Source organism: Lates calcarifer, linkage group LG5 (genome assembly GCF_001640805.2).
Source record: "Lates calcarifer isolate ASB-BC8 linkage group LG5, TLL_Latcal_v3, whole genome shotgun sequence".
Taxonomy (NCBI): Eukaryota; Metazoa; Chordata; class Actinopteri; family Centropomidae; genus Lates; species Lates calcarifer.
In genome coordinates this window covers 13,933,962-13,956,086 of record NC_066837.1, presented here as the reverse complement: position 1 = coordinate 13,956,086, position 22,125 = coordinate 13,933,962, and the positions used below count along the sequence as shown (strand labels likewise).

General features: G+C 39.1%; 2 protein-coding genes across 2 annotated transcripts in view; both read left to right on the top strand.

Moving 5' to 3' along the window:
* The window catches only part of LOC108896469 (uncharacterized), a 57,624-nt gene extending 42,237 nt beyond the window's left edge, over positions 1-15,387 (top strand). Inside the window, exons 4-7 of the mRNA XM_051070274.1 lie at positions 14,130-14,195; positions 14,595-14,803; positions 15,013-15,077; positions 15,384-15,387. Of these exons, the coding sequence (XP_050926231.1) occupies positions 14,130-14,195; positions 14,595-14,803; positions 15,013-15,077; positions 15,384-15,387 (344 nt within the window). The remainder of the gene's footprint in view (positions 1-14,129; positions 14,196-14,594; positions 14,804-15,012; positions 15,078-15,383) is intronic.
* A 1,371-nt stretch (positions 15,388-16,758) lies between these two features.
* Positions 16,759-21,294, top strand: LOC108896610 (uncharacterized). The gene is made up of 9 exons (XM_018695834.2): positions 16,759-16,878; positions 16,976-17,118; positions 17,271-17,581; positions 18,105-18,169; positions 18,260-18,402; positions 18,516-18,859; positions 19,551-19,615; positions 19,697-19,839; positions 20,504-21,294. Exons 2-9 carry the CDS (start codon positions 16,998-17,000, stop codon positions 20,602-20,604), a joined length of 1,293 nt encoding a protein of 430 aa, XP_018551350.1. The 5' UTR covers positions 16,759-16,878; positions 16,976-16,997; the 3' UTR covers positions 20,605-21,294.
* Positions 21,295-22,125: the final 831 nt, after the last annotated feature.

Below are 22,125 nucleotides of genomic sequence, written 5' to 3'. Positions count from 1 at the left end.
ACAAGCCAAGTTATCTTCAGCTCCACTCCTTACTACTTTACAATTAGTGGAGACAAAGTCACCAGATATAATGACAACTTTAGCAGCGGTTAGTGAAACTCCACCTGTCAATGAGACTTTCTCATCAATAGCTTCCACTTTGTCAGTGGATGTTACAACTTCATCAACCGCTTCAACTCCAGTATCTCAATTCACCTCTACTCCCTCAAGTCAAACACAACTTACAACTCACCACCACTAAGTCCATTACCAGTCACATCAAATTTGCCAACAGTGAGCATTAGTTTAGAATCAGAAACAACAAGTTCATCACAAGGCAGTGTAACTTCAGAAGCAGTGAGGACACTTTGCCAACAATCCACACAACATTTGAAGAGAAAACATCAGAGCTAGTTGATATTCCTTCAACACCAGATCACACCACTTTACCAACGTAACACAGATGTAACACAAGCCAAGTTATCTTCAGCTCCACTCCTTACTACTTTACAATTAGTGGAGACAAAGTCACCAGATATAATGACAACTTTAGCAGCGGTTAGTGAAACTCCACCTGTCAATGAGACTTTCTCATCAATAGCTTCCACTTTGTCAGTGGATGCTCACAGTTCATCACAAGGCAGTATAACTTCAGAAGCAGTGAGGGACACTTTGCCAACAATCCACACAACATTTGAAGAGAAAACATCAGAGCTAGTTGATATTTCTTCAGCACCAGATCACACCACTTTACCAACCGCTAACACAGATGTAACACAAGCCAAGTTATCTTCAGCTCCACTCCTTACTACTTTACAATTAGTGGAGACAAAGTCACCAGATATAATGACAACTTTAGCAGCGGTTAGTGAAACTCCACCTGTCAATGAGATTTTCTCACCAATAGCTTCCACTTTGTCAGTGGATGTTACAACTTCATCAACACTTGTTGTATCCTCAACTCCAGTATCTCAAACTTCACCTTTACTGGCGTCAAGTCAAGCACCACTCGATACAACTACACCACCACTGGGCTCAAGTCCATTAGCAGTCACATCAAATTTGCCAACAGTGAGCATAAGTTTTGAATCAGGCACAACAAGTTCACCACAAGGCAGTGTAACTTCAGAAGCAGTGAGAGACACTTTACCAACAATCCACACAACATTTGAAGAGAAAACATCAGAGCTAGTTGATATTCCTTCAACACTGGACCACACCACTTTACCAACAGTGAACACAGATGTAACACAAGCCAAGTTATCTTCAGCTCCACTCCTTACTACTTTACAATTAGTGGAGACAAAGTCACCAGTGGATGTTACAACTTCATCACCGCTCGCTGCATCTTCAAATCCAGTAACTCAGAGTTCACCTCTGCTCCCCTCAAGTCAAACACAACTGGTTAGTGAAACTCCACCTGTCAATGAGACTCCAACAGTCAATAGCTTCCACTTTGTCAGTGGATGTTACAACTTCATCACCGCTCGCTGCATCTTCAAATCCAGTAACTCAGAGTTCACCTCTGCTCCCCTCAAGTCAAACACAACTGATCACAACTTTACCACCACTAGGTTCAAGTCCATTACCAGTCACATCAAATTTTCCAACAGTGAGCATTAGCTTAGAATCAGAAACAACAAGTTCATCACAAGGCAGTGTAACTTCAGAAGCAGTGAGGGACACTTTGCCAACAATCCACACAACGTTTGAAGAGAAAACATCAGAGCTAGTTGATATTCCTTCAACACTGGACCACACCACTTTACCAACAGTGAACACAGATGTAACACAAGCCAAGTTGTCTTCAGTTCCACACCTTACTACTTTACAATTAGTGGAGACAAAGTCACCAGATATACTGACAACTTTAGCACCAGTGAGTGAAACTTCACCTGTCAATGAGACTTTCTCATCAATAGCTTCCACTTTGTCAGTGGATGTTACAACTTCATCACCGCTCGCTGCATCTTCAAATCCAGTAACTCAGAGTTCACCTCTGCTCCCCTCAAGTCAAACACAACTGATCACAACTTTACCACCACTGGGCTCAAGTCCATTACCAGTCACATCAAATTTGCCAACAGTGAGCATTAGCTTAGAATCAGAAACAACAAGTTCATCACAAGGCAGTGTAACTTCAGGTCCAGTTGGGGACACTTTGCCAACAATTACCACAACTTTAGTACAGGTGAAGACGTCACAGCTAATTGATATTCCTTCATCCCCAGATCGCACAATTTTACCAACTATGAGTACAGGTGCAACAGAAGCCAAGTTGTCTTCACCTCCACCCCTTACTACTTTGCAGTCAGTTGAGACAACTTTTCCATCATTTATGACAGTTTTACCACAAGTGAATGCAACTACACTTATCAATCAGGCTGCATCACCAATAATTTCCACCTCACCTGTGGATGATAGAACATCATCAGAAATGACTGCATCTTCAACTTTACAATCTCTCAACACATCTTCTGCTCTAGTTATGATAACTTCACCTACAGTGCATGCAACTCAACCAACCCTACACACCACAACATCAGTGCCAGGTAACACAACCTTTACACAAGAACCTTAAGCTATTTCAAAAGTTACTGTCTTCATCAATACTTGGTGCATTACAAAATTTGTTACGTTAAACTCATCTCCTGTCACTTAAAGTGAGCAACCAAGTAATCCTAATGTTCCTGTTGCAGGCAATTTGATGTCTACCTCAGTAAATGAAACATCACTACCACCAGTGTTCACTGGTACAACCGAGTCTTCGACAACAACAGCTTCCACACCGGTTGAGCCAAAGATAACATTGGAATTTAAGATACAGCAAAATTTTACACCACAGCTTGGGAACAAATCATCACCGGAATATAAGGAATTAGCAACTAAAGTAACCACAACTGTAAGTTTTTTAATCTTTTTAACAACCTCAAATACAAACACAATTAATGATGTATGTATTGTATGATTGAAGTCATGAATGAAATATTTTGACCATTGATTACATTTTTTCATTAACTGACTCTTCACAGCTCAACAAAGTGTATTCAGCACAATACGGTGCACGATTTAATCGAACTGTAGTCAACGGTTTCAGGTACAAGACACCACTCCTAATCTTTTCAAACTTTGGTGATTTAGCCTTTTGAAATCAGTTGCCTCATAGTAAATGGTTAACTGTAGAAATGAAAGAATGCTGCTTTGAATTCTTATCAAAAGACATCAATTTGTTCTTTCAGTTGCAACTTAATTGAGGATTAATTACTTTAAAAATGTTTCGATGAAGTGGGCTACAGCATTTTGTAATCAGTAACCTCCAAAAATGTTTCTCTTACAGTCAAGGATCCATTGTGGTAGATGCAGAGTTGATATTCAATGATGTCATCTCACTACCAAATACTAGTTCTGTGGCTGAAACTTTGGTGGCTGCTGCTTCCAGCTCTAATTTCTCCCTCAGTGTCAACACATCATCTATTGTTGCAACAAGTAAGAGTTTATATTTAATGCCAGCTATACAGTATATGTCTGTTCATTTTAGCAATTCTCATTGCACACATACACAAAATTAGTTTAACAACAATGTGATGCATGACTGATTAAATTGAAATTTCCACCTTGCAGTTGTGTTGTCACCAACGCAAGCCCCTGCCACGACTTCATTTTCAACATCTATCACCACATCACCTCACATTGCAACTTCATCACCTCTCCGTGAAAGTGCACCACCAGTCATGATGACTTCACCGCCAAGTGGATCAAGTACGGAACAATTCAATGCCAGTTTACCAGCAATATACACAACTTTGTCTACAGTCTCAGGTTATACAACTTTCTCACCAGTAACTACAATCCAAGTTATCAATGAAAAATCATCAGTATCAACTTTGACCTCACAAGGAGACACAACAACTTCATCACAGGGCAGTGTAATTTCAGAAGCCGTGAGTGACACTTTGCCAACAATCTACACAACGTTTGAAGAGAAAACATCAGAGCTAGTTGATATTCCTTCAACACCAGATCACACCACTTTACCAACCGCTAACACAGATGTAACACAAGCCAAGTTGTCTTCAGCTCCACGCCTTACTACTTTACAATTAGTGGAGACAAAGTCACCAGATATAATGACAACTTTAGCACCGGTTAGTGAAACTCCACCTGTCAGTGAGACTTTCTCACCAATAGCTTCCACTTTGTCAGTAGATGTTACATCTTCACCACCACTGGGTTCAAGTCCATTACCAGTCACATCAAATTTGCCAACAGTGAGCATTAGCTTAGAATCAGAAACAACAAGTTCATCACAAGGCAGTGTAACTTCAGAAGCAGTGAGGGACACTTTGCCAACAATCCACACAACGTTTGAAGAGAAAACATCAGAGCTAGTTGATATTTCTTCAGCACCAGATCACACCACTTTACCAACCGTAACACAGATGTAACACAAGCCAAGTTATCTTCAGCTCCACTCCTTACTACTTTACAATTAGTGGAGACAAAGTCACCAGATATAATGACAACTTTAGCAGCGGTTAGTGAAACTCCACCTGTCAATGAGATTTTCTCACCAATAGCTTCCACTTTGTCAGTGGATGTTACAACTTCATCAACACTTGTTGTATCCTCAACTCCAGTATCTCAAACTTCACCTTTACTGGCGTCAAGTCAAGCACACTCGATACAACTACACCACCACTGGGTTCAAGTCCATTAGCAGTCACATCAAATTTGCCAACAGTGAGCATTAGCTTAGAATCAGAAACAACAAGTTCATCACAAGGCAGTATAACTTCAGAAGCAGTGAGGGACACTTTGCCAACAATCCACACAACATTTGAAGAGAAAACATCAGAGCTAGTTGATATTTCTTCAGCACCAGATCACACCACTTTACCAACCGCTAACACAGATGTAACACAAGCCAAGTTATCTTCAGCTCCACTCCTTACTACTTTACAATTAGTGGAGACAAAGTCACCAGATATAATGACAACTTTAGCAGCGGTTAGTGAAACTCCACCTGTCAATGAGATTTTCTCACCAATAGCTTCCACTTTGTCAGTGGATGTTACAACTTCATCAACACTTGTTGTATCCTCAACTCCAGTATCTCAAACTTCACCTTTACTGGCGTCAAGTCAAGCACCACTCGATACAACTACACCACCACTGGGCTCAAGTCCATTAGCAGTCACATCAAATTTGCCAACAGTGAGCATAAGTTTTGAATCAGGCACAACAAGTTCACCACAAGGCAGTGTAACTTCAGAAGCAGTGAGAGACACTTTACCAACAATCCACACAACATTTGAAGAGAAAACATCAGAGCTAGTTGATATTCCTTCAACACTGGACCACACCACTTTACCAACAGTGAACACAGATGTAACACAAGCCAAGTTATCTTCAGCTCCACTCCTTACTACTTTACAATTAGTGGAGACAAAGTCACCAGATATAATGACAACTTTAGCAGCGGTTAGTGAAACTCCACCTGTCAATGAGACTTTCTCACCAATAGCTTCCACTTTGTCAGTGGATGTTACAACTTCATCAACACTTGTTGTATCCTCAACTCCAGTATCTCAAACTTCACCTTTACTTCAAGTCAAGCACCACTCGATACAACTACACCACCACTGGGCTCAAGTCCATTAGCAGTCACATCAAATTTGCCAACAGTGAGCATTAGCTTAGAATCAGAAACAACAAGTTCATCACAAGGCAGTATAACTTCAGAAGCAGTGAGGGACACTTTGCCAACAATCCACACAACATTTGAAGAGAAAACATCAGAGCTAGTTGATATTTCTTCAGCACCAGATCACACCACTTTACCAACCGCTAACACAGATGTAACACAAGCCAAGTTATCTTCAGCTCCACTCCTTACTACTTTACAATTAGTGGAGACAAAGTCACCAGATATAATGACAACTTTAGCAGCGGTTAGTGAAACTCCACCTGTCAATGAGATTTTCTCACAATAGCTTCCACTTTGTCAGTGGATGTTACAACTTCATCAACACTTGTTGTATCCTCAACTCCAGTATCTCAAACTTCACCTTTACTGGCGTCAAGTCAAGCACCACTCGATACAACTACACCACCACTGGGCTCAAGTCCATTAGCAGTCACATCAAATTTGCCAACAGTGAGCATAAGTTTTGAATCAGGCACAACAAGTTCACCACAAGGCAGTGTAACTTCAGAAGCAGTGAGAGACACTTTACCAACAATCCACACAACATTTGAAGAGAAAACATCAGAGCTAGTTGATATTCCTTCAACACTGGACCACACCACTTTACCAACAGTGAACACAGATGTAACACAAGCCAAGTTATCTTCAGCTCCACTCCTTACTACTTTACAATTAGTGGAGACAAAGTCACCAGATATAATGACAACTTTAGCAGCGGTTAGTGAAACTCCACCTGTCAATGAGACTTTCTCACCATTAGCTTCCACTTCATCAGTAGATGTTACATCTTCACCACCACTGGGTTCAAGTCCATTAGCAGTCACATCAAATTTGCCAACAGTGAACATAAGTTACACAACAGTTCACCACAAGGCAGTGTAACAGAAGCAGTGAGACACTTTACCAACAATTCACCAGTTCAGAGTTCACTCCACTCTTACTACTTTACAATCAGCTCACCAGATCTGACAACTTTAGTGAGTGAAACAAATGAGACACAACTGAGTGGATGTTACACTTCATCACTTGCATCTTCAAATCCAGTAACTCACTTCCGTCCTCAAGTCAAATACAAGTGGTTCAAGCATTAGCCAGAATAGAACACAACAACTTCATCACAAGGCAGTGTAACTTCAAAAGCAGTGAGGACACTTTGCCAACAATCCACACAACATTTGAAGAGAAAACATCAGAGTAGTTGATATTCCTAACACCAGTCACACCACTTTACCAACAGTGAACACAGATGTAACACAAGCCAAGTTGTCTTCAGCACTCAGTGGAGACAAAGTCACAGATATACTGACAACTTTACCAACTTCACCTGTCAATGAACACAGATGTAACACAAGCCAAGTTATCTTCAGCTCCACTCCTTACTACTTTACAATTAGTGGAGACAAAGTCACCAGATATAAGAGAAAACATGACAACTTTAGCAACACAGATGTAACACAAGGTTAGTGAAACTCCACCTGTCAATGAGACTTTCTCACCAATAGCTTCCACTTTGTCAGTGGATGTTACAACTTCATCACCACTGGGTTCAAGTCATTCCAGTCACATCAAATTTGCCTTTCTGTCAAGTCAAGAATTAGGCACAACAAGTTCACCACAAGGCAGTCTTCAGATGACAACTCCACACCACCACTGGGCACAGATGTAACAAGTCCATTAGCAGTCACATCAAATTTGCCAACAGTGAGCATAAGTTTTGAATCAGGCACAACAAGTTCACCACAAGGCAGTGTAACTTCAGAAGCAGTGAGAGACACTTTACCAACAATCCACACAACATTTGAAGAGAAAACATCAGAGCTAGTTGATATTCCTTCAACACTGCAGACCACACCACTTTACCAACCAGTGAACACAGATGTAACACAAGCCAAGTTGTCTTCAGCTCCACTCCTTACTACTTTACAATTCAGTGGAGACAAAGTCACCAGATATACTGACAACTTTAGCACCAGTGAGTGAAACTTCACCTGTCAATGAGACTTTCTCATCAATAGCTTCCACTTTGTCAGTGGATGTTACAACTTCATCACCGCTCGCTGCATCTTCAATCCAGTAACTCAGAGTTCACCTCTGCTCCCCTCAAGTCAAACACAACTGATCACAACTTTACCACCACTGGGTTCAAGTCCATTGCCAACCACATCAAATTTGCCAACAGTGAGCATTAAGTTTTCAAATCAGATACAACAAGTTTGTCACAAGGCAGTATAACTTCAGAAGCAGTGAGGGACACTTTGCCAACAATCCACACAACGTTTGAAGAGAAAACATCAGAGCTAGTTGATATTCTTCAACACCAGATCACACCACTCACCTTTACCAACAGTGAACACAGATGTAACACAAGCCAAGTTGTCTTCAGCTTCCACTCCTTACTACTTTACAATCAGTGGAGACAAAGTCACCAGATATACATGAACAACTTTAGCACCGAGTTAGTGAAACTTCCACCTGTCGATGAGACTTTCTCACCATTAGCTTCCACTTCATCAGTAGATGTTACATCTTCATCACCCACTGCTGTCAATCCAGTAACTCAGAGTTCCCATCTAGCTCCCTCAAGTCAACACAACTGATCACAACTTTATGCCAACCAGTGCAGCATAAGTTTTGAATCAGGCACAACAAGTTCACACAAGGCAGTGTAACTTCAGAAGCAGTGAGAGGACACTTTACCAACAATCCACACAACATTTGAAGAGAAAACATCAGAGCTAGTTGATATTCCTTCAACACTGGACCACACCACTTTACCAACAGTGAACACAGATGTAACACAAGCCAAGTTGTCTTCAGCTCCACTCCTTACTACTTTACAATCAGTGGAGACAAAGTCACCAGATATACTGACAACTTTAGCACCAGTGAGTGAAACTTCACCTGTCAATGAGACTTTCTCCTCAATAGCTTCCACTTTGTCAGTGGATGTTACAACTTCATCACCGCTCGCTGCATCGTCAAATCCAGTAACTCAGAGTTCACCTCTGCTCCCCTCAAGTCAAACACAACTGATCACAACTTACCACCACTGGGTTCAAGTCCATTGCCAACCACATCAAATTCGCCAACAGTGAGCATTAGTTAGAATCAGAAACAACAAGTTCATCCACAAGGCAGTGTAACTTCAGAAGCAGTGAGGACACTTTGCCAACAATCCACACAACATTTGAAGAGAAAACATCAGAGCTAGTTGATATTTTTTCAACACCAGATCACACCACTTTACCAACCGCTAACACAGATGTAACACAAGCCAAGTTATCTTCAGCTTCACTCCTTACTACTTTACAATTGGTCGATACAAAGTCACCAGATATAATGACAACTTTAGCAGCGGTTAGTGAAACTCCACCTGTCGATGAGACTTTCTCACCATTAGCTTCCACTTCATCAGTAGATGTTACATCTTCACCACCACTGGGTTCAAGTCCATTAGCAGTCACATCAAATTTGCCAACAGTGAGCATAAGTTTTGAATCAGGCACAACAAGTTCACCACAAGGCAGTGTAACTTCAGAAGCAGTGAGAGACACTTTACCAACAATCCACACAACATTTGAAGAGAAAACATCAGAGCTAGTTGATATTCCTTCAACACTGGACCACACCACTTTACCAACAGTGAACACAGATGTAACACAAGCCAAGTTGTCTTCAGCTCCACTCCTTACTACTTTACAATCAGTGGAGACAAAGTCACCAGATATACTGACAACTTTAGCACCAGTGAGTCAAACTTCACCTGTCAATGAGACTTTCTCATCAATAGTTTCCACTTTGTCAGTGGATGTTACAACTTCATCACCACTCGCTGCATCTTCAAATCCAGTAACTCAGATTTCACCTTTCCCATCCTCAAGTCAAATACAAGTCATCACAACTTTACCACCACTGGGTTCAAGCCCATTGCCAGCCACATCAAATTTGCCAACAGTGAGCATTAGCTTAGAATCAGAAACAACAAGTTCAGCACAAGGCAGTGTAACTTCAAAAGCAGTGAGGGACACTTTGCCAACAATCCACACAACATTTGAAGAGAAAACATCAGAGCTAGTTGATATTTCTTCAACACCAGATCACACCACTTTACCAACCGCTAACACAGATGTAACACAAGCCAGGTTGTCTTCAGTTCCACTCCTTACTACTTTACAATCAGTGGAGACAAAGTCACCAGATAGAATGGCAACTTTAGCACCAGTGAATGCAACCAAACCTATAGATGAGACTTCTTCACCAATCTTTTCTTCCTCATCCTTTGATATAACATCTTCATCACCATTTGTTGCATCTTCAACAGCTGTAACTTTACCTCTACTCCCCTCAAGTCAAACACAACTCAAAACTACTTTACCAGCACTGGGCTCAAGCCCTTTATCAGCCACATCAAATTTGCCAACAGTTAGCAAACGTTTAGAATCAGATACAACAAGTTCTTTACAAGGCAGTATAACTAACCTAAAAGCAGTCAGTGACATTTTGCCAACAATCCACACAACCTTGGTACAACAAAAGACATCACACCTAGTTGCTAATACTTCATCCCCAGATCACACCACTTTACCATCTGTGACCGTGGATGTAATACCAGCCAACTTGTCTTCACTTCCGGTCCCTACTACATTACTGTCAATTGAGACAACTTTTCCAGCATTTAAGACAGTTTTACCACACGTGAATGCAACTGCATTTACCAATGAGACTTCCTCACTAATAATATCCACCTCGTCAGTGGATGAAACAACTTCATCACCACATGTATCTTCAGTTCCAGTTACACAAACTTCATCTCTACTCCCTTCAAGCCCAGCACAATTCAGTACAAGTTCACCACCATTGGGTTCAAGTCCATTTCCCACCACATCAAATTTACCAACAATCCGCATAAGTTTAAAATCAGACACAACAAGTTCATCACAAGACAGTGTTACTACAGAATCAGTCAGTGACACATTGCCAACAATCCACACGTTTGAAGAGAAAACATCAGAGCTAGTTGATATTTCTTCAACACCAGATCACACCACTTTACTAACCGCTAACACAGATGTAACACAAGCCAAGTTGTCTTCAGCTCCACTCCTTACTACTTTACAATCAGTGGAGACAAAGTCACCAGATATACTGACAACTTTAGCACCACTGAGTGAAACTTCACCTGTCAATGAGACTTTCTCATCAATAGTTTCCACTTTGTCAGTGGATGTTACAACTTCATCACCACTCGCTGCATCTTCAAATCCAGTAACTCAGATTTCACCTTTCCCGTCCTCAAGTCAAATTCAAGTCATCACAACTTTACCACCACTGGGTTCAAGCCCATTGCCAGCCACATCAAATTTGCCAACAGTGAGCATTAGCTTAGAATCAGAAACAACAAGTTCAGCACAAGGCAGTGTAACTTCAAAAGCAGTGAGGGACACTTTGCCAACAATCCACACAACATTTGAAGAGAAAACATCAGAGCTAGTTGATATTTCTTCAACACCAGATCACACCACTTTACCAACCGCTAACACAGATGTAACACAAGCCAAGTTGTCTTCAGCTCCACTCCTTACTACTTTACAATTAGTGGAGACAAAGTCACCAGATATACTGACAACTTTAGCACCAGTGAGTGAAACTTCACCTTTCAATGAGACTTTCTCATCAATAGTTTCCACTTTGTCAGTGGATGTTACAACTTCATCACCACTCGCTGCATCTTCAAATCCAGTAACTCAGATTTCACCTTTCCCGTCCTCAAGTCAAATGCAAGTCATCACAACTTTACCATCACTGGGTTCAAGCCCATTGCCAGCCACATCAAATTTGCCAACAGTGAGCATTAGCTTAGAATCAGAAACAACAAGTTCAGCACAAGGCAGTGTAACTTCAAAAGCAGTGAGGGACACTTTGCCAACAATCCACACAACATTTGAAGAGAAAACATCAGAGCTAGTTGATATTTCTTCAACACCAGATCACACCACTTTACCAACCGCTAACACAGATGTAACACAAGCCAAGTTATCTTCAGCTCCACTCCTTACTACTTTACAATTAGTCGAGACAAAGTCACCAGATATAATGACAACTTTAGCACCGGTTAGTGAAACTCCACCTGTCAATGAGACTTTCTCACCATTAGCTTCCACTTCATCAGTAGATGTTACATCTTCACCACCACTGGGTTCAAGTCCATTAGCAGTCACATCAAATTTGCCAACAGTGAGCATAAGTTTTGAATCAGGCACAACAAGTTCACCACAAGGCAGTGTAACTTCAGAAGCAGTGAGAGACACTTTACCAACAATCCACACAACATTTGAAGAGAAAACATCAGAGCTAGTTGATATTCCTTCAACACTGGACCACACCACTTTACCAACAGTGAACACAGATGTAACACAAGCCAAGTTGTCTTCAGCTCCACTCCTTACTACTTTACAATCAGTGGAGACAAAGTCACCAGATAGAATGGCAACTTTAGCACCAGTGAATGCAACCAAACCTATAGATGAGACTTCTTCACCAATCTTTTCTTCCTCATCCTTTGATATAACATCTTCATCACCATTTGTTGCATCTTCAACAGCTGTAACTTTACCTCTACTCCCCTCAAGTCAAACACAACTCAAAACTACTTTACCAGCACTGGGCTCAAGCCCTTTATCAGCCACATCAAATTTGCCAACAGTTAGCAAACGTTTAGAATCAGATACAACAAGTTCTTTACAAGGCAGTATAACTAACCTAAAAGCAGTCAGTGACATTTTGCCAACAATCCACACAACCTTGGTACAACAAAAGACATCACACCTAGTTGCTAATACTTCATCCCCAGATCACACCACTTTACCATCTGTGACCGTGGATGTAATACCAGCCAACTTGTCTTCACTTCCGGTCCCTACTACATTACTGTCAATTGAGACAACTTTTCCAGCATTTAAGACAGTTTTACCACACGTGAATGCAACTGCATTTACCAATGAGACTTCCTCACTAATAATATCCACCTCGTCAGTGGATGAAACAACTTCATCACCACATGTATCTTCAGTTCCAGTTACACAAACTTCATCTCTACTCCCTTCAAGCCCAGCACAATTCAGTACAAGTTCACCACCATTGGGTTCAAGTCCATTTCCCACCACATCAAATTTACCAACAATCCGCATAAGTTTAAAATCAGACACAACAAGTTCATCACAAGACAGTGTTACTACAGAATCAGTCAGTGACACATTGCCAACAATCCACACGTTTGAAGAGAAAACATCAGAGCTAGTTGATATTTCTTCAACACCAGATCACACCACTTTACTAACCGCTAACACAGATGTAACACAAGCCAAGTTGTCTTCAGTTCCACGCCTTACTACTTTACAATTAGTGGAGAAAAAGTCACCAGATATAATGACAACTTTAGCACCGGTTAGTGAAACTCCACCTGTCGATGAGACTTTCTCACCATTAGCTTCCACTTCATCAGTAGATGTTACATCTTCACCACCACTGGGTTCAAGTCCATTAGCAGTCACATCAAATTTGCCAACAGACAGCATAAGTTTTGAATCAGGCACAACAAGTTCACCACAAGGCAGTGTAACTTCAGAAGCAGTGAGAGACACTTTACCAACAATCCACACAACATTTGAAGAGAAAACATCAGAGCTAGTTGATATTCCTTCAACACTGGACCACACCACTTTACCAACAGTGAACACAGATGTAACACAAGCCAAGTTGTCTTCAGCTCCACTCCTTACTACTTTACAATCAGTGGAGACAAAGTCACCAGATATACTGACAACTTTAGCACCAGTGAGTCAAACTTCACCTGTCAATGAGACTTTCTCATCAATAGCTTCCACTTTGTCAGCGGATGTTACAACTTCATCACCGCTCGCTGCATCTTCAAATCCAGTAACTCAGAGTTCACCTCTGCTCCCCTCAAGTCAAACACAACTGATCACAACTTTACCACCACTGGGTTCAAGTCCATTGCCAACCACATCAAATTTGCCAACAGTGAGCATTAGTTTCAAATCAGATACAACAAGTTTGTCACAAGGCAGTATAACTTCAGAAGCAGTGAGGGACACTTTGCCAACAATCCACACAACGTTTGAAGAGAAAACATCAGAGCTAGTTGATATTCCTTCAACACCAGATCACACCACTTTACCAACCATGACCATGGGTGTTACACAAGTTAAGTTGACTTTAACATCATTCCATAGTACTTTACAATCAGACGAGACAACTTTTCCAGCATTTGCCACAATTTTACCACAAGTGAATGAAACTCCACTTATCAATCAGACTGCATCACCAGCAATTCCAACCTCACAAGTGAATGATAGAACTTCATCAGAACTGACTGCATCTTCATCTCCAACTTTAAAATCTCTCAATATATCTTCTGCTCTAGTCATGACAGCTTCACCTACAGTGCATGCAACTCAACCAACCCTACACACCACACCATCATTGCCAGGTAAGATAACCTTTACACAAGAACTATCAGCTATTTGAAAAGTTACTGTCTTAATTAAGAGTTTATATTAATTAATGTTAATGTTTATATAAGTAGTGTCTGTATTTATTAATGAATTTTTACCCCCTGAATGTGCCATCAGACACATTACAATCTCCACAATAATCAAGTGTCAGTTAATGCAATCTGAACCACAGTCAATGAAACTTCCAACAATAATTTAATTTGCAACCCAAGTGCTTGAGCATACAGTATTCTCAAAATATTAAATGCATGCTATGAATAACTGTTAACTGTCAACGTAAACTGCATCCAGTGTAACATCCAGCGCAAAACTCACAAACTCGTCCAAGCTTTGTTTTTCAAAAATGTCACCAATTGATTCTCATTCACTTACAGGTAATGTGACAGCTCCCCAAGTGACTGCAACATCTTCAGCGCCAACAATTGCAACAAGTACTACTGTTTTGGAAGCAACAACAATAGCCACCTCACCACCAGAGGCAAAGATCAAGTTAGGATTTAAAATGGAGCAAAATTTTATATCAGAACTTGGAAATAAATCCTCACCACAGTTCAAGAGTTTATCAGACAAAGTTACAACAGCGGTAAGTATGTTGACAGTTCCTCTACAGAAGACATTGAATTTCACATCAAAAGTATTTTATGGTAAACATTAACATGTCCCATATTCCCAGGATGTTTACACTAGGATTAGATAAATATCTTTATCACCTTGAAGTACTCAATTTCTTTCCTTCTATGAGCATAATTTTTACATAATATCTGAATTATCTTTGTAAATTCTGTTTTGCAGCTGGATGATGTCTACACAAGGGAATATGGCATACGCTTCATTAAATCTGTTGTCAGCTCTTTCAGGTATACAATGTTTGTTGTGCATTTAAATCAAAGATTATGTGTTTTGTGTATCCCAGCTGGTTGGATTTTTGCAAACTTTGCAGTTATTCCACAAAGGAGAATCACACCAGAACAACAATCGCAAATATGTATTTAATATATATATTCAAGATATCATAACATACTGCTTAATGCAACATTTTGATATTTTTCTTCTGCAAGTAACAGATATGCTCAGTTTTTTCAACTTGGTCCTAATATAATGTCTGCATGTATGTTGCAAGATTTTTTGGTCACTATAATGATTCCTCCTCTCCATGCCTCAAGTTAGTACTTGAAAAGATCCTTTCTTACCACCACTCTGAACTAAGATGACTGACAAAATCCACAATCGTTATTCTGCACAAAGGTTCATCTCAAGCTACTATGAGGCTTCAGCAAGAGGTAACAAGAGGTTACCTTTTAGAGTTAGATTTCTTAATATACATCTCAAAAACTGTAGATTTTGAACATACCACCTTGTTTTGGGCAACTCAGTCTGCAGAAGCATCTTTAATTAGCTATGACTAAACTGGAATATATTCTTGGTCTGAACAATGACTCTGAATTTTATCCCCTATCTATTACATGGAGTTACGCTAGGGGGGATCACTTCATAGAGAGGAGGAATAATTACAGCAACCAGTAACTTTTTAACTGTAAATATGGGCATATGAATATTACTACGTAAGATAGATATGAAAAAAATCTGAATCAGTCCTCAGAGCAGTGTGCTTTGATTTTAGGGGGAATTGTTTTCTCTCTCTTGTATGTATTTTTGTGATTATATGAGAAATCACAATAATTGTAATAACACTATTTTCTTTTACAGTGAAGGTTCAGTTGTGGTAGATGCTGAACTTTTATTTAATAGTGCAAGCTTAGTGCCTGAACCTAGTGCTGTGGCAGAGGTTCTGATGGCTGCAGTATCCAACAGTTCCAACTTCTCTCTCCCAGTCAATGTATCAAGCATTGTTGCAGCAAGTAAGAGTTGTTTTCCTAAATACATGGAACTGAAATCAATTGCTATCGAACCTCTACAACAATTTCTTTGCATTTAATTAATGTAATTTTTTACATGTTTTATTATTACAGGTTTTGGCACTGCAACAACTACACCAACAACTCTTCCCGCTACTCCTCTTAGTCCAGTTGCTGCCACTAATGCTACTACTTCAGCAGTTCCTAATGCTACAACTGTTTCAACTGCTACACCTTCTCCCAGTACAACACAGTTCACTGATACTATAGCTACTTCCACTACAGAAACCATCACCACTGCATCAACAAATCCTCCTACATCCAGTGAGGGAACCCTGGGTCTTCAGTTTAGCCTTGACCAAATATTTACATCAGACCTCTCCAACTCATCCTCAAGTGCATTTAAATCTTTAGCTGCATCAGTCCGTCAAAGAGGTAAGATGTCCCTATAGGGTATTATAACATTACGCTTTTAACCACCTAAACACTTTTTGAAAATATATCTTATCAGCACGAACAATTACTCTAAGTAGACTCGTGTTGCTGATGTTTTTGCATTGATGTACATTATATTAGAAGGTCTCAGTAGGCTTCACTCTCCAATGTCTTCACACCTAAACAACGCCCTTTCTTCAAAGGTGATCAAGAAAGTGGTTTATTTGTGGTAAAATGTTCATTGGTGCTCATGGCCATTTGTTGTATTTTTAATTGCAAAAGACTCTAATGTTCTCTTTCAGGTAAACAAAGTAGGTCAAAAGGTGTATGGATCATCTTTCCGTCGTTCAATCGTCAACAAATTCACGTGAGACAAAATTTTAGTCATTGGCTAATTTTTGCTACATGTGCTGGTCACTTGCTTTATGATTGTTAGATGTATTATTTTCTACATGTCTCTGTAGGAGTGGATCAGTGGTCGTTGACATGACTCTCGTGTTCAAAGATGAAAACTCAGTTCCTTCAGCAAGCAATGCAACTTCAGAGTTCAGCAGTGGACTTAGTAACTCTACCTTCCTGAATGTTATATCAGGCAGTGTTAGTGCAAGTAAGTAACTGGAGACTTAAAAATTATAATTAATTAATCTGTTTATTAATATGCATGTTACAATGTCATATTAACTGATAAACCATTGGTTTATCATTGGTTTACAACTTCCTCTTCTTCTGCTGCCTCCACCACTGTACCTAATGTTACAGCCACCCTAACTGCAGTTCCAGCGACAGCTTCTAATGCAACTTCTGCGCCAACTGCAGCTCCAACTGCTGCTCCAACTGCTGCTAGCAATGTTACAACTACTCCAAGTGCTGCTCCTAATGCTACAGCTGCACCTACCGCTGCTTCCACAGCTGCACCAGCTTCATCAACCGCCACTGCATCAACAGATCCTCCTACATCCAGTGAGGGAACCCTGGGTCTTATATTCAGTCTCAACCAAACATTTACATCAGATCTCTCCAACTCATCCTCAACTGCATTTAAGTCTTTAGCTGCATCAGTGGTCAAAGAGGTAAGATGTTACTGTAGGATATTATAATACTGAGCTCTCTACCACAAAAACATTCTATTCCTGAGGAAATTTAAATGTTACTCTGAAAATGGTATTCTGTGAGCATCAGAAGATAAGGGGATACATTTCACATGTTGCTGCAAAAATTTGAATATTAAGAAAAAATCGTTTTTAGCAATATATCTGATCAGCATTAACAATGCATGTAAGAGGACTCAAATTGGCAACATTTTTTTGCATTGATGTAGATTAAAATTTTAAGAATTCAAATATAAATTTTTATCATTCACAGTTAATACAGGGACTGTTTCATCATATTACACAAAGTTGTTCTTTTTATGTTCTTATTGGCTGCAAGTTATAAACGTCCCCTAAAATCAGATTGAGCCAGTGTATTCACATCTAAATACCCCTTCCTAGAGGGGCAATCAAGAAAGTGGTGTATTTGTGGTAATATGTTCATTAGTGCTCATGGCCATTTCTTATATTTTCAATTGCAAATGGCCGTAATGTTCTCTTTCAGGTAAACAAAGTAGGTCAAAAGGTGTATGGATCATCTTACAGTCGCTCCATTGTCAACAAGTTCACGTAAGAATTTCAGTCATTGGCTAATTTTTGCCAGACCTGTGCTGATTATTTGCTTTTTACTTACTTTACTTTTGGTCTTTGTCACTGTAGGAGTGGCTCAGTGGACGTCGACATGACTCTTGTGTTCACTAATAAAAACTCAGTTCCCTCAGCAAGCAATGCAACTTCAGAATTCAGCAGAGGACTTAGCAACTTTCCCTCCCTGAATGTTATATCGAGCAGTGTTAGTGCAAGTAAGTAATTGGAGATTTAAAAATTTAAATGAATTAATCTGTTTATCCATCTATTTAAATTAAATGCATGTTACAATGTCAAATTAAATGATAAAACATTGTTATTGGTGCAGCTTCCTCTTCTTCTGCTACCTCCACTGCTGCACCTAATGTTACAGTCACCCTGACTGCAGCTCCAACTGCAGCTCCAACCACTACAGCTGCCTCGACTGCAGCTCCAACTGCAGCTCCTACCACTACAGCTGTCCCAACTACAGCTCCAACTGCAATATCTTCTTCCACCACAACAGCTACAACTACAAATATAGAAACTACTACCATTGCATCAACAAATCCTCCCACATCCAGTGAGGGAACACTAGGTCTTCAATTTAGTCTCAACCAAACATTTACATCAGATCTCTCCAACTCATCAACTACAGCATATCAAACTTTGTCTATGACAGTGGTCTCAGAGGTAAGAGGGTAAACATCTTTCAATATAAACAAGCATTCAAACGTATTTCTGGTTTTAAAAGTGAAGCAAAATTTTACTTGTTAAACAAATTACTGCTAGAAATGTGCACACCAAAAAGCACCTTCCATAGTAAATGTACTATTAAGTCATGTCACTCATCATGACAAAACAACAAAACAAAAAGTTACTGCAATGCATTCAATAGATGCTAACAGGCCATGTATACTGTCATCAGTTTTGCTACAATATGTATGTACAGAAAAACAGCCAAAACTTGAAAAAGTTTTCTTAAATCCAGGGGGGTTAATGCATTAACAGATGAATAACTCTATCAAAGCTTTTGGTATATTGTCAGCAAAGAATTAGGATTCCCAGAGGGATTCCAATCCCTGGATTAATTAAATTTTGAAGTACCATTAGTTAAAAGTTCATTAGATACTTAGATCGGCAGATACTAGATAAAATTTGAATCTTCAATCGTGTATTTCATCTTTATTTGACATTATCATTATAATTATATTAGACAACATCTATCTAAAGATTTTCTTGATTGTGATGCTGCAACAAGTAAAATATTTTTAAACCCATATTGTATCCCCACCATCAATAAACTATGCTAATTTAGAGTCTAATCAGCATTTTATGCTTGAAACTATCATTGCATTTAACTAACAACTAAATTCTCCTTTAGGTCAACAAAGTTTGTTGGCGGGTCTATTCATCAACTTTCCGTCGTTCAATCGTCAACATGTTCAGGTGAGGCACAATTCAAAACAGATCACTCTTTTTGCTGGAATACTGAATAGCATTGACTGAGTTAACTCCCTTTTGTTGCAGGAGAGGATCGGTGGTTGTTGATATGACTCTTGTCTTCAAGGATAAGTCCTCGGTTCCTACAACAAGTAATGCAACTGCACAACTCAGTAGTGAACTTACCAGCAACTCATCTCTAAACATTATACCAGGCAGTGTTACTGCACGTAAGTTCTTTAAAGCATCCTATTATTGTAATATAATTGGCCTAAGTAATGTTTATTAATCTGTTTAAAATCAGGGTTTGCATGCTACATCCAACATTGTCAGTAAAGATTACACTACTTGGGACATAAATGCTTGCATTAAGGTTGTGGAATTTGACTCAAAAAGAACGATTTATGTGACTTGCATGGCTGTCTATAGAGATTATGCATGATTAAGTATGCCAGAGAAATTGTGAAAAATGGAGAATTAAAAAAAACATGGTGATGAAGTGTCACAGTCTTATGTCACACTTATTTTCATCTCTCAGCACCAATGTAGTTTGCTACATTTGTTAAGATGGAAGAGTATCTTTTCAACAAGATGGACAAGTGATGGACCTGATTAACGCTTTAGAAACACTTCTAAAACAAAGCCAGACTAAGATTTATTTCTCATAATGAGATTTTAAAAGCATAAAATAACAATTAATTAAATGACAAATAATTTAGAAGTGGTTTTCCATTGGTTTAGTAGATGAGGCAGCCTTTAACTCGGTCAGGTTTCCCTCTATAATTCTGTAATATTGTATTGTATTTTTTATTTATTTTGCAGATTTTTATATTAAGTGTGAAATTGTTCTGAGTCTGGAGGAGTTCACTTACAATTGCTTCCTTACTATTTCAGATACATCAACGTCAAGTAGTCCTCCTCCTCCTTCAGTGCTCTCACTTGCGGTCTTGTCACTTACACTACTTGCTGTGGCACAGATGCTGACAGGCTTATAGCAGGATTCCAAGACTAAACGAATAAATACATTTTGTAGTGGTATATCAAAACAAGACATAAATGTGTGAAATTAATTTAGAAACAACGTTAGAAGACTGAAACATTTGCATTATGTAGATAATGTATTATACATACTGCATGTATTTGGTATACATTCTCAAGACATGCTGTAACATAGATAATGTAGTGACATTTATAGTATGGCTTTATATTGCATTCGGATTGTGGGGGCAATGTATGATCTCCATTAACATCGTGGCAGTTGCATTTTGAGACTACTACACAATATGTAAGTGGTTTTAATGTGGTTCTGATCTGATCTGATCTGTGTATTATTATTGTAACTGAAATTTATCATACTCACTGCCCTATCTTTAAATGGCCTTTATATCAGTCGTTGAAAGCTGTTAATTAATTTAGTCTATTCAAGTGCTTTGTGGGTTTTTTTTTTTTTCAAAATTGACACGTTGCATATATTTATCTGTCTCCTGTGTAAAGTAACATGTCAGAAGAAATATGCTTTAACATGTATAGTCAGAACTAAATACTCAATACTGAATACTGTTCTTTTTTTCAAATAAAAGCTTTTTTTTACATAAGCTTTTGAATATTATTTTAAAATGCCCTGTGCCTGTGAGTCTTTCTACAAACATGGTGAAAATGATAAAATATACCAATAGATCACAGAGCAGAAATGAAGTAAGTGACCCAGTAGCTACAACTGTGTACAACTTCAATTTGAGTACTAAGCACTGAGTAAACTAAGCAAATCTATTTTAAAAGATTTTTTTAAAGTCACCTTGGTGTTCTGATGCTCAAGGTGTATGTTGCCCCTTAAAACAAATTAAGCTTTGTCAATCAATAAAATTTATAATCTACCCCAAATATGAGCACTAGCGTGCGTCAAATTAGATCCCCATCAGCAACTGAGAATTATCTATCAAGGAAGAAAAAGAAGAAAAATAACTAGTTAGTTAGTTGGCTAGTTAACTAGCCTATTAAAAAAGGAAAGGAAGTGGCATTTTGGCCAAATGAATTTCATATAATTAGATAATGTATATTATTTCCTTAAAAGGAACAGTAAAGAAAAAAAAGTGTGTGAAAAATATGTAACAGTGCCTCAAAACTCAAGACAATGACATAATTCAACACAGGTCTACTGCAGACCACACCCAAAAGGAGTGTAAGCTCTCAAACAGTCACATGGGGAAAGTAAAGAGAAAGAAGACAGAGACCCAGACAAATAACTGGAACAATACACAGATATCATAGTTTTGTCTGTTTCCCAAGAATCGCCTTTGACTTCCATTGTTCTCTTACACCACAACATTTCTATGATAAAATGAAGAACATAGTAATGAAAGTATAACATTCTGACAGCCGCACCACTTCAACACTGTATGTAGATATTGACAAATTACACTGCCTTGTTTTTCAAGGTGTGACTGCTGGTTGCTTTATAAGTACTCTAATAATGTGTTAATTGGATACAAGTGTAGAACTTTCTGTGGCAGCTAAGG

Excerpts from the sequence above, each read along its gene's own strand:
- LOC108896610 (XM_018695834.2), top strand. The coding sequence starts at position 16,998 with ATGACTCTCGTGTTCAAAGATGAAAACTCAGTTCCTTCAGCAAGCAAT. Across the intron at positions 18,403-18,515 it reads ATCGAGCAGTGTTAGTGCAA|CTTCCTCTTCTTCTGCTACC; the intron begins GTAAGTAATTGG and ends TTATTGGTGCAG. Across the intron at positions 19,616-19,696 it reads TCAATCGTCAACATGTTCAG|GAGAGGATCGGTGGTTGTTG; the intron begins GTGAGGCACAAT and ends CTTTTGTTGCAG.